Raw genomic sequence first — 12,780 nt, 5'->3', positions numbered from 1 at the left:
AGGTGCTGCACGCACGCCGCACGTTTCGCCACCCAAGGGTGCTCCTCACCTTGACGGGTCCCCCCCCACACACACCCCGTTAAGGGAGGACACAATGGGGCCACGCTCCCCAACGCCGCCACATCCCGTTGGGGTCAGGGCTGGAAGAGAAGGCCCGGCCCTTTTTATTTTATTATTATTATTATTTTTTTGGCCCCAAAAAGCACCAAAAGCAACACCATGAAGGTTGGGGGCCAGCAGGGTGCTGGCACCCAAGGGTGCCCGCTCTTGGCCTCAGCCTGACACCTCTCCGTGGTCAACCCCGAGAGGAACCACGCTGGAAAGGACTCCCTGGGGACGCGGGATCCGGCCCTACAAAGCACCTGGGGTGCCCCAAAGCCGGTTCCCCGCTGGCCCCGAGGTCCTTTCCCCATCGGGAAGGCCGGGCCGAGCCTCCCCTGAGTCACCCGGAGCCACCCCAAGGCCCAGCCCCGGGTGTCTCCCCGAAATTAAAGGCTCTCCGAGCCCAAACGGCAGCGACTGGAAGAGCCGCCCCGGCCTGGTGCGAGCAGCTCCTCCGGGGCCCGTCTGCGGATGCAAATTAAGGCCAAAGAAGGGAAATCGGGCGACGTTTTCCATCTCCCCGCGTCCCACCGCACGTGGGGACCGCCGAGGATGACCACGGTGCCACCAGCACCCCGGGGGGGCACCCAACACCTCGCCTCGTCCCACTGCGTCTCCCACTTTTCCCTCCAGCCCCTATGGGCAAAAAGAAACCCAAATTGGGTTATTTTTAATGGGGGCGACCCAGCCAGCTCGCAGCACGAAGAAAAATCCCTCTCCGCTCCATATCTGCAGCAATTTGACCAGCGAGAGGCAGTGGCGGGGGGGGGCATTAAGGGCTGAACCCCCCCCCAAATCCCCCTTTTTTAGATCCTCTTTTCCCCAGCGGCCGCGAGCGATCCCCTAAATCCGGCTGCAAAATGGTGCCGGGGTCAAAGCCGACGGCGAGAGCCCGCTGAGGGGACCGAGGGGTGGAAAAACCATGCGGGGACGGAGCCGGAGGAGATGGGGCGAGGAGGAAGAGGAGGAAGAGGAGGCGGCCGTGGCGTGGGTCTGGGGGGGCTCGGAGGTCCCCAAAAAGCCGGGGATGGGGGCACGGGGACGGAGCCGGTCGCCGTCGGGGTCCGAAGCGCTGTCGCTGCTGCCACCGGGCTGTCCTGCGAACAGAACTGAAGGAGAGGGGACTGAGAAAAGGTCGGGTTATTTTTAAAAAAAAAACATACCAAAAAAAAAAAAAAAAGAAAGATAAAAAAAATAAATAAAATAATCAAATACAACACTAGAAAATGTACAAACAGATTTCAAAGTCATCTGTAAAGAGGCACAACGCCTACCATCCTACACATTCCAAGCAAGCCATTTTAACATTCTCCTTACATATTAGAGACTTCTTTTTTTTTTTTTTTCTCCTCCAAACCAATATAGATATTTTTAAGCAAGGTAAAATAAAGATATTTACTACAGAATTTGATTGTCAGCAAACACAATATATTTACTGCATTAGCATTTGCTCACAGTGCAAATGGTACAACAATACATCAGTTCAATATTTCTGATTTTTCCCTTAAAAATGCTGTATGCATTAACTATCATATTTGCATTACAACATGACAAATGAGCAAATGAAATGTGTGTGAAAATTATCACCTTTTCACAATATCAAGCATAATTTTTTTTTTTAACCTTAGTATAAGGTACTATAAATCCAAGAAATAAAAACATCCACAAAATATATTACATCTGGTATGATTTTTTTTTTTTTCTCTAAGTACTCAACTTTATACAAAAGTCTTTCAAAAAATATCATTCCCTTAGGTTTGTGTGGTTAAACCTGATTGTGTTTTTTGTTCCTTTCAGTTCACATAAATTAGACTGCATTCTTTCTCTTCTCTTTATTTTTTGTAGGTTTTTAAATTTTTTTTTTTTTTTTTTCACATGCAGACATCAAACCTGGATAGCACGACCTTTTGGCAACAAAGATTTTTTTTTAAAGTCATTATTATTTTTGCTTAGTTTAGCTTAAATGTCTGAGCACAGTTTTATTAAAACAAAAGAAGAAAAAAATCAGAGCAGTCATGCAATGACATGCACATACCAGAAGGAGAAAGGAAAAAAAAAAAAAAATAAAATAGAGGACTAATTGATTCTTCTCCTCCGTAGTTGGTTTGTTTTAAAGTGACCAAATAAAATAAAATAAAAATATCTCACATTATAAAAAGTATTCAGCAAAATACTGGTTTGTTTTGTTTGTTTTGTTTTTTTTTCTGCATTTCTGTAAAGAATTTCCCTTCTGTTGGAGAGGAAAAAAAAAAAATAAAAAAAAATAAGGAAAAGAAAAAGGAACAAGCTGCTGCCGGGACAGCTCCGTGCCGCCCCCAGCACCTTCTCGCCAGCCCAGCAGCAGCCGCCCAGCGCCCGGGAGCTCGCCCCCCGCCGCTGCAGCCCGCTTACCTCCGCCGCCGAGCCGGGGGGCTCGGGTGGGAAAAGCACGCGTGGGGCACGACCCCGCCGGGGCTGGCTGCCCGGGCACCCAAGGGTGCCACGGTGCCGCTTGCCGGCCCCCGCAGGGCTGGCTCCCAGCGGGTGGGATCCGTGTGTGCGGTGCCGACCCCCGGGGGCAGCCTGGCCGCGGGGCTTGGGGCTGAGCGGGTGCGGGCACCGGGAGCGCGGCCACCGTGCTCCCGAGAGGCTGGGAACCGGGTGCTGGGGTCGGATCCGGAGCGGGACCCCGGGCAGGTTGGGTGTAGGATCCACCGGATCCGGCCCACGGGGGGTCCCGGCAAGCATCCCGCTGGCGAGGACGGGGCCACGGGGGGCGAGCGGGACGCCGGCGAAGCCCCGATCCATCCGGCACCAGTGCAAAAAGGGTGTCACCGCGCCGTGCCATGCCTCAGGCGCACGTGGTGACGGCGGGGGCGAGGGCGACGGGGGGCGAGGTGGTGGCGGTGGCGGCGGCGGTGGGGGGCGCGGCGGGCGGGGGCCCGGCCGAGCCTTTTTCAGCCTTCTTCTCCTTCTGCTTGAGGTGGATCTTGGCGTGCCGCTTGCGCTCGTCGGAGCGGGCGAACTTGCGGCCGCAGAACTCGCAGGCGAAGGGCTTCTCGCCGGTGTGGGTGCGGATGTGGGTGGTGAGGTGGTCGCTGCGGCTGAAGCTCCGCATGCAGATGCGGCACTGGAAGGGCTTGTGGCCCGTGTGGATGCGGAGGTGGCGGGTGAGCTCGTCGGAGCGGGAGAAGCGGCGGTCGCAGCCCTCGGCGGGGCAGGCGTGGGGCCGCTCGTGGAGCGGCGTCTTGCTGGGCCGGTTGGGATACTTGCGGGGCCGGATGGGTTTGAGGGTGAGGGGAGGCTGCGGCAGCCCCCCGAAGCCCGGGTGGATCTGCTTGTCCTTGAAGGCCTTGATGGTCTCCAGCGGGGTGATGGGGGGCGGGTTGACGCGGATGGGGTCCAAGCTCTGGAAGGGTTTGTGCTCCGTGATGGTGCCCATGTCGTTGGGGTGGTGGTAGAGGTTATAGTCTGGGATCATGGGGAAGAGGTTGCTGTCCAAGGCGGGTTTGGCCGCCTGGTAATCCTGGGGGGAGTAGGTGAGGCCGGGGTTGCTCTGGGGGTCGTGGAAGGAGACGGGCTCCGGGTAGAGGTCACTGCAGGAGGAGTAGGGCGGCAGCGCGGGGTACATCTGGTCCACGTCGCCCTGCGGCGGCCCCATGCTGCCCGCCGAGCTCTGCGTGCTGGTGAGCGCGCCCGAGGACGGCGGCACCCCCAGGATGCCGGCGCTCATCAGGCTGATGATGTTGTCCTGGCACCAGTTGGAGGGCGAGTCGAAGGCGAATTTCCCCAGGTAGGTCACAGTCTTGTTGCCCGGGGCGGGCTGAAAAGTCCCCGAATAGGACAATTCCTGGCTGGCTTTTTCGTTCGCTAAGCCAATGTCCATAACATTATCTGCAGAGCGAGGGGGAAGAGAAGCGGGGCACGGTGAGCCGGGCGGGCCGCAGAGGGGCTGGGGGAGCGGGGATACGGCGAGACGAGCCCCCCCACAACCCCCCCCCAGCTCTAAGGTCGCCCCCCACCCTCTTCTTCCTCGCTTTTTCCCCCCCTCTCCCGGGCAACCGGCGCGGTGCCGGCTCGGCTCTCCGTGCGCTGCGGCGCTCGCTGCGGAGGGTCCCGGGGAACGGAGCCGGGCGGCCGCCCCCGCCGCCCCCCCCTCCCCTCTCCGCGGCTCCGGGCTGCCGGGGCCGCCCCCCCGGGCTCTGGGGGGGGAGCCGGGGGGGGGAAAGAGGGGAGGTACCTGCGGCTACAGGTAGGCTCCCAGCCCGGTAACCCCGGGCATCCTCCCCGCCGGCAGCGCCGGGCACTCCGCGGAGCACCCCCGCCGCGATGGAGGGGGGGGCACCGACGCCGTTCCCAACTTGGCCCCGCGCAAGGAGGAACGCGAGCGACTTTTAGCCCGGCTCGCCTCGCCTCGGCACGGCCCCGGCCCCCGGAGGCAGCGGGGTGAACCGGGGGGGGGGCTCCCCTTCCCCACCGCCGCCGCCGCCTCTCAGCTTTCGGGCTCCCCCCCCCCCTCAGGCTCCCCCATCTCGCCCCCAAAGCGCTCCGGGGGGACCCCACGGCACGGCCACGCGTGTCCGCGGGGGGGTCCCGCTCCGCCAGCGGGGCCAAGGGGTGGGCTCCAGCTGCCGGGAGAGGGGTGTATGGGGGGGGGGGGGGGTCCTGCCGGCCGCGTGTCCCCCCCCCCCTCCTCTTTTCCATCCTCCCCCCGGAGCCGGAGCCCCGGCCGCTGTCCCCGTACCTGCGGCGGCGGCTCGGCGGCAGCGCTGCGCGGAGCCCTGCGGCAGGGGAGGCAGCGATCGCGCGGAGCCGGGGCGAGGAAAGGGGTGGGTGGGCGCGGAGGGGGGGGTTTGGGGGGGCCGCTCCCCAACCCCGGCGCTTCCCCTTCCCTCCGAGGCTCCATGCCAGCCCGCACACGGCGTCCTCCTCCTCCTCCTCCTCCTCCTCCTCCTCGCCCCACCAGCCTCCCCCGCCTGCCTTCCCCCTTTACCTGCAGCCATCTGGTTGTAGTGAGCCACCGAGTCGCTGCTGCCGGAGAAGATGTTCAAAGAGTTGGGGATCTCCTCCGGGTACAGATTGTCAGGCAATTGGTTCAGCAAAGTGTTCATGGTCCCCGGCAGCTTCTCCAGTAGTTTGCCTGTCATAGCACTGGAGGAAAAGGCAGGCTCACCGCGGCTCCGAGCTCCGCTCCGGAGGCGACAACATCCGAGTGGCAAATCCGGGCGAGGGCGAGCATGCAACGGGAGGAAAGTTGGGGCGGGGGGGGGTGGTGGTGGTGGTGGAGGGGAGGATGGAAGGAGGCTGCGAAATTTGGGGGGGCTGCGAAATCGCGGGGAGGGGGTGGGGGGGGGGGGCGTGGGCCGGAGGGGGGTGGTCCTGTGAGGTGGGGGGGGGGGAGGGGGGGGGGTCCCGGCGGGGTTTCCTCGTGGGGAGGGGGCGATCCGGTGGGGCAGCTGCGGCCGTGGGCGGCTTTTTAACCCCCTCCGCTCGCTCCTGGCTTTGCTCCGCCGCCGGCCCCGCTCGCAGGATCCTCGCTGCTGCCCGACTGCTCCGCCGGGGACTCCCGCAGCCCGTTTTATCCGGGCGGAGGGAGCGCTCCGTGACGTAGCTGCCCATATATGGACAGACAAAGCCGCGCCGAGGCCGAGACGTCACAATGGAAGCTCCGCACAATGGAACATTAGAAAGCAGGAAGCGGGGCCGGCGCGCCACGGGGAACGGGCAGCAGGCAGCGGGAAGCGGGCACCGGGCACCGGGTACCGGGCACCGGGGGTCCTGCACCGGGCACCGGGCATCAGGCACCGGGAACCGGGCACCGAGCACCGGGAACCGGGTGTTTTGCACCGGGAACCGGGAACCGGGCACCGGATGTTTTGCACCTGGCATCACGCACCGGGCACCGAGTGTTTTGTACCGGGCACCGGGCATCATGCACCGGGTACCGGGTACCGGGAACCAGGAACCGGGCACCGGGTGTCCTGCACTAGGCATCGGGTATAATGCACCGGGCACCGGGCATCATGCACTGGGAACCGGGTGTCCTGCACCGGGCACCGGGGACCCGATGTCCTGCACCAGGCACCGGTATAATGCACCAGGCGTCCTGCACCGGGCACCGGGAACCGGAAACCATGCACCGGGAATCATGCACCGGGCACCGGGCGTCCTGCACCGGGCACCGGGCATCATGGACCGGGAGTCCTGCACCGGCTACCGGGAACCATGCACCGGGAACCGGGCATCTTCTACCGGCAACCGTGCATCTTTCACCGGGCATCACGCACCAGGAACCGGGCACCGGGTACCGGGCACCTCGCTCCCTGCACCCGGTAGCCACCTACCGAGCACCGGCACCCAGTTACCGGCCACCCTGCGCCCTGCACCGGGCACCTTTCTACCGGCTACCGGGAGCTGCACGGTGCCCAAATCCCCTCCGATGATGCTCGGATGGGGAGGGGGGGGGAAGCGCCCCCAGACCCATCCCAAAAGGAACCGGGTCGGGGGCACGCAGCGGAACCCCAGAGGGTGGGAAGGGGAAAATGGGGAGGTCGGGGGAGGTCCTTGGAGATGCCCCCCCCGGGTGATGGGGAGCGAGGGGCAGCAGCGGGCTGCCCCCTCCCCATTTATTCTCCCTGGGGAGGGAGCAGCGCCCCGGCTGCTGGCAAACAGGTAACACTTGTTGGTCGCCTGCGATTTTTAACCTCGCCTTCTCCTTCTCTTTCCTTCCCCCCCCCCTTTTGAAAAGTTTGGCACTTCCAAGGCGTCGGTAATTAGGTGGTTTCGTGCGAAGTGTGCCAACTGATGCTATCTGGGAAGAGAAAAAAAAAAAAAAAAAAATCCCTCCGAGTTATACAGCGAAATGTATGGAAAAATGCTGTGTTGCAAGAGCTCCGCTTACCCAATTCCTGCAGGGCCGGCTGGGCCATGGGAGCTGCGGGGCTGAGCTGCAGCTCCAGGGGGGACCCAGCCCCCCGGGGGGGGGCACGGGGGGGGTGCAGGAGGATGCCCCTGGTGCGAGGCTCTGCGGTGGGATTTGATATCTAGGGGGGTTTTGGGGGTTTTGGGGGGTTTTGGGGGGTCACGGGTGCTTTGTTTTGTACAGGGCCCTGTGGTCAGGGGCACTGGAAGGGCCCCAAATCCATCGAGCCCCCCCCCATCCGTTGAAGCCCCCCCCCATATAACACAGTGACACCCGTTTCGTGCAGGACCCTGCTTGCATTAGGAGCGACCCCATCACCTGCAGAGCCCCCCCCCCACACTTTGGAGACCCCCCCACCCCTTTTCAGGGCCCCCCACTCTTATGGAAAGCCCCCTATCCTTTTGGAGAGCCCCCCTGCCCTTTGTAAAGCCCCTCACCCTTTACAGAGCCCCTCACCCTTTTCCAAGCCCCCCCGGACCCCTTGCAAAGCCCCCTACCCTCTGCAGAGCCCCCCACCCCTTTCAGAGCCCCCTCACCTTTTGCAGAGCCCCCCACAACTGCGGAGAGCCCCCCACCCCTTTGAAGAACCCCCCACCCCCTTGCAGAGCCCCCCAGCCCCTTGGAGAGCCCCCCCATCCCTTTCAGAGCCCCCCTACCCCTTTACACAGCCCCCCCCACCCTTTACAGACCCCCCCTTTTCTTTTTAACCCCCCCACCCCTTTTCAACCCCCCCCACCCCTTTTTACCCCCCCCAACCCTTTGCCACCCCCCCCCCTTTTACAGCGCCCCCCACCCTTTTGCACCCCGCTTCCCACGCCCTGCCCCCCCCAATCCTTTACAGGGCACCCCCTCTACCCCCCCCATCTTTAAATCCCCCCCCCGCCCTTCCCCCTCCCCCCCCTCCCGCAGCCCTCCCCCCTCTCCCTTCCCCTCCCCTCCCCTCCCCTCGCCACCCCGCCCGTTGGCCCGGCGCGGCCCGGGGGAGCGCGGCGGCGGCTGCGGGGTTGGAAAGGGGGGGGGACAAGGAGGGAAAAGAAGGGGAGGGGGGGGGGAAAAACGGGGCGGCGGCGGGCGGGCGGCCGAGGGGAAGCGCCATACAAGGTCTGGATCCGGCCCCGCCTCTGCTGCCTTCTTTGGCCGCCGGTTCCGGTGCCCCCGGCGCGGAGCGGTGCTGGGGGGGTTGGATACGGAGCAACCCCGGCCCCACGGCAGCAACGGGTTTTTGGGGGGGCCCTGCACCTCGCTGCACCCCCTCTCGCCCCCCTTGAGGGTTTAAAGGGGGTCCCCAAGCCGAGCATCCCCCCCCCCCCCTCCTTCTCCAGCATCCCCGCGGCGCGTTCCCACGCTCGCTGGGGGCGCGCAGGGGTCCCCGGTGCGCCCCCGCTGCTGCGCGGGGGTGGGGGCACAGCGGAGCTGCCCCCCCCTCTTAAAATGAAGCTCAGCCCCCGAGCGTGTGCGGCGAAAAAAAGGAAAACAACACAACAACAACATCAACACGAAACACCTCGGCTTACTCCAGGCTTCCTAGCGGAGGGGGGGGGAGCGCGCGTTTGGTGCGCCGTGCCGGCAGGCACCGGCGAGCCTCGGGCTCGTAATTGCTGAGCCGGGGCAAGCACGCACTGGCCCAGCTCCTCGCCCCGCCACGGAGCTGCTCAGCACCCCAAAAAGGTGCCAGGAAGCCCAGCCCCACTCTTGGAGGGGCGCCCAAAAGGCACCAACCCCGGGCGGATCACCGGAGACGGTGCCTGCATCCGATGGGCAGCGTGTGGGGACCCCCCCTTGAAAGCATCCCGGGGGGCATCGCCGCCACCCCAAAGCCTCGCAGCGGGGTTGAGGCTGGGTTCAAAGCTCCTGAGTCATCAGGGCCTGGTTCGCAGGGGTGAAAGGAAGGCACCCCCGTGAGAACGGCCCCATCCCGCGCGGCCGCTCTCGCAGCTCCTCGTGGCGCTTCGATGCCAATGGATGGGGAAGGGCCGGCAGCCAAAATAAACTCGGGCAGCCTTCGACTGGCATGAAAACGGCCGCGTGGGGGTTGGGCTGGCTGGGTTACAGCTCGACGTCATGGGTTGGAGTGTCCCGAGCGGGGCACTTTACCCAAAGGGAGCGCAAACGCCTCACCTCGGATGCTCCGGAGGGTTTTTAAATTACAGCTTGGGCTTGGAGGGAGCTTGCAGCAGAAAGCTTTCACTTATTTTGATCGTCCCACACTCCTGCCTCCCAGGCCAGGTGAGCCCATCCCGATTGGGGTGTCCCGGTAATAGGAACAATCATCGCTGCGGATCCAGGCGCACCGAACGCTGCGGTCCCATCCCCGGAGCTGATGCAGATCGCGCCCCACACCGCTATCACCGCTGCCCATCGGAGCCTCCTCGCCTTAATAAAGCCAAGGAGGCAGAGCTGGCCCAGCCTCGGGCTCGCTCAGCCCCTGCACTAACGGCAGGAACGCCGCTGCCGTGGTGCCGCGCACCCCGGGGACCCCCGTGGGGCTGGGGGCAGCCCGTGGGGCTCTCACCACGCGGCGTGCCGAAACCCCACAGTGCCCCAGTGGGGCCGGGCTGGTGCCCACCACGGAGAAATCACCTGATGGGTGATTTCTCCCCGCTCCTCTCGGTCTTGTGACCCCGGTGATTCATGTGCCGGGAGCCCGCAGGTGCCGCGGCCGGGCCGAGGAGCCCCGCTGCTCGCTGGCTCTCTCCGGGGACTGCCGGGGCTTTCAAAAGGGGAACCGGGCAGATTTTTTTCACCTAATTAACGGCAGCATAAAGGTGGTTAGAGGGGAGATAGCGCGGCTCGTGCGTCTCGTGGTGAGGCGAGCGGGCTGCTGCTTCCCACCGAAATCGCGCCCAGACCTCGGTGCTGGGAGCTGAGCCTGGGAAGAGCCGAGCAGCAGAGGCTGAGGACCACGGAGAGGTGCCCAGCGCCTGCCCACCGCCTTTTTGGGGTTCTCAGGAGCTCAAGGAGGCTCCGCACGGGGCTTAGCACGTGGCTGGGGACCTGCAGCATCGGTGCCTCCAGCCCTGGGTGACAAAGGATGCTCAGAAGCTGAGCTCGGGGCAGGATCTGGAGGCTTTTAAGAGAAAACAGAGGCTTCGCTCCCCGGCCCCTTGGATTTGCTGCAGATGCAGATCTGGGGCTGCGAAGGTCACCAAGATGTAAACACTGAGGCTGGTGGGGACCTCAAAAGGTCACCCCACCGCGCTCCTACCCCCAGGCATGACTGTACCGGGGCCATGTGCGGAGGCGGCTGCAGGGATGGCCGACACCGCCAGCCCTCCTCCAGCAGCTTTGGAGCAGGGGAACAAATCAAATTGGCCGCCCGAACCGCGAGGTGGGTGTCGGGGAGGTATCTGATGAAGCCACGGCCGTCTCGCAGGGCTGCGAGCGTTTTGTTTGCAGTCGGTGAGGTCTCACGGGCAGGCTGTGGTGAGCCGGGGGCGTCAAACACGAGCTGCCCCCGACGTGGCTCCCGGGGCTGGAGCTGCTTCGGCAGCAAATTCGCTCTCCGGGCGGCCCCGGGACCTGGAGGTGAGAGATGCCGAGCACCTGCAGGGATGGGAGGCAGGGTAATTTCAGCCCTGCCGTCATTTCTGGAGGAGGAGGAGGAGAGACTTTCTCCTCGGCTGCTGTTGGGCGTGGGAAATCCTCGTTTCAGGCCAAAGGCTGGCTTGGGGAGCTCCAGCCAGGAGAAAACTGCCGGGCAGCTTTCCTGACCCAGCACCAACACCCTCCCCGGCACCGTCCGCGTCCTTCCAGGCGGCGGGCTCCCAGCTCGCCTCGGTTTTCCTGATTTGCCTGTGAAAACTACACACCCTCCTCCTCCGGAAATATTCAGAAACACTTGCACTGAACTATGCATGGCAAATGAGGCACACGTCTGCCTCATCCCACCTCCTTTTGGGGGGTGGGGATGAGGGGACCCCGAGGGCAGGATTTGGCACCCTGGGATGTGCTGCTGCTGAGTGCTGTGCTGCTCCCGAGGGGTCCAGCTGGCTCAGCTTGAGCTCTGGTTTGGGGGAAAATAGGTGGAGAGGTATTTGGGGTGCTCCAGGAGGAGGGGGAGATCTGTAGGAGCCCTCTCCTGCCTCAGTTTCCCTGTGGCAAGGGGGGAAAATCAGCCCTGCCTCACCCCGCGCAGCAGCAGCATTAAAAAATTCAGGGGAGGGGAAGGTCCCCGAGGTGGAAGAGAGATGGAAACCCACCCCGATGAGCCTGGGGCAGCCGGAGGAACCCAGCCTGGTGCAGCTCCAGGCACCCAACACATCCCCGGGCACCCCATGCGGGGAGATGGGTGCTGGGTGGCCGGGACCGGTCCCTGAAGGTGGCAGCACTGGGAGCCGCTGGAAGCCAGGGAAGCTCCGGCACCCGCGGCAGCACCACGGGGTGCTACCAGCAACAGCTCTGCCTGCACCCCAAACCTCCTCACCGCCACCACCCCCATCCCAAACTGTCCCCTGGCATCACCCCAAAAGGACACCCGGGGCAAAGATGCGCTCGGGGGGCCCCGGTGGCGAGGGGCAGGTGCAGGGCACCCCGAACGTGGCCGCACGCTGCCCCGGGCAGCCCCAAGCTGTGTGGGTCAGCCAAGTACGAGCCCGGAGGGCTTTCCTGTTATTATCCAGAGCGCAGCGGGGGAACAATAGCGGTGGCGGCCGGCGCAGTGCGACCCGGAGATAAGGGGCCGGGGAGATCGGCAGGAAAAGGGGGCAGTAGGTCCAGAGCGCAAAGCGGCCCCGAGGGAGCTGCACCGCTGGGAACGAGGGGTCTGAGAGGTGGGGAGAGGGCCTGGGGTGGTAGGAACACGCAGGGATAGTGGGATGAGGCTGCAGGGCCAGGGGTTTTCATCCTGATATTATCAGGTGAGCATGGGCCCCAAATTTGTGCCCATGGCCAGGGATCCCGGAGTGCCCCAAAAGGCACCGTGGCACCGGCGAGGGGTTCGTGGGGAGCTGCCAGGATGTTTTTTTTTTTCCCCTTTTAACACGAAACTAAGAAGCAGAAGAGGAAATGGGTGCTGCGTCTCGGCTCTGAGAACCAGGCCGTGACACGAAACCTGGGAGATGAGGATGGTTCCCGAATTGGGGGCAGCGCCGAAGCACGGCGGTGGCCACGCACCCGCCGCATCCGATCGCGGCGCTGGGTGAAACGCTGGCCCCGGTGTGAATTCACAGGAGGGAATCCAGAGCCTGACATCTGGCCGGCTCAGGATGCCGTGCAAGGGGGTGGACATCCTCCCGGGCAGCGAAAGCCAAGCCTGGGAAAGTGCTGCTCCCGAGAGCCGCGCTGCCTTTGGTCTAGCCACTGGAGGAGAAACTGGTAGGAGGCCAAAGGCGAGGTATCTCCACAGCCATTGAAACCAACCCCGGGGGGAATTAGCCATTTCCTAGCAATGAGGAAATATCGGGTTAGCCGAGGACCTGCGGGCTCGCGAGGAGGGGATGAGAAGCGAGTCGGTGCCGACAAGTGAGGGCAGGCCGGGGGCTGCGGGCTGAAACTGCCCCGCGCCCTGCGCTGCCGGAGCGGGTGAGCCCGCGGCTCCCACCACGCCTCCCGCGGGATGCAAACCCCGAGAGGCATCTGCCTCACCCCGCAGACAGCCGGGCGTAAACAGGGCAGCGCCGGGCACCCGGCGTGGCCCCAGAGGGGCAGGAGGAGGTGCTGGGAAGGATCCGACCCGCCCGGTGAGGTCTGAAGCCGCTCGGAGCTCCCCAGCTCCGGACACACGCCCGGGGGTGCCCTGCGTGGAGTTTTCCCGGTGCTGCTCCATTTTCCCCATTTTC

General features: G+C 63.6%; 1 protein-coding gene across 1 annotated transcript; it reads right to left on the bottom strand.

Moving 5' to 3' along the window:
• Positions 1 to 1,508: 1,508 nt before the first annotated feature.
• Positions 1,509 to 5,344, bottom strand: EGR3 (early growth response 3). Its single transcript, XM_084499567.1, has 2 exons — positions 5,075 to 5,344; positions 1,509 to 3,975 (listed from the first exon to the last, which is right to left on the bottom strand). Exons 1-2 carry the CDS (start codon positions 5,226 to 5,228, stop codon positions 2,933 to 2,935), a joined length of 1,197 nt encoding a protein of 398 aa, XP_084355693.1. The 5' UTR covers positions 5,229 to 5,344; the 3' UTR covers positions 1,509 to 2,932.
• Between the last annotated feature and the right edge of the window lie 7,436 nt (positions 5,345 to 12,780).

Source organism: Aythya ferina (genome assembly GCF_964211825.1).
Source record: "Aythya ferina genome assembly, chromosome: 27".
NCBI classification, from domain to species: Eukaryota; Metazoa; Chordata; class Aves; order Anseriformes; family Anatidae; genus Aythya; species Aythya ferina.
This window is presented reverse-complemented; position numbering and strand designations above follow the sequence as displayed.

What these genes read in the sequence shown, in the direction of transcription:
- EGR3 (XM_084499567.1), bottom strand. Translation starts at nt 5,228, where the DNA reads ATGACAGGCAAACTACTGGAGAAGCTGCCGGGGACCATGAACACTTTG. An exon ending in CTACAACCAGATGGCTGCAG is followed by an intron (nt 3,976 to 5,074) that starts GTAAAGGGGGAA and finishes CTCGCTCTGCAG; the next exon opens with ATAATGTTATGGACATTGGC.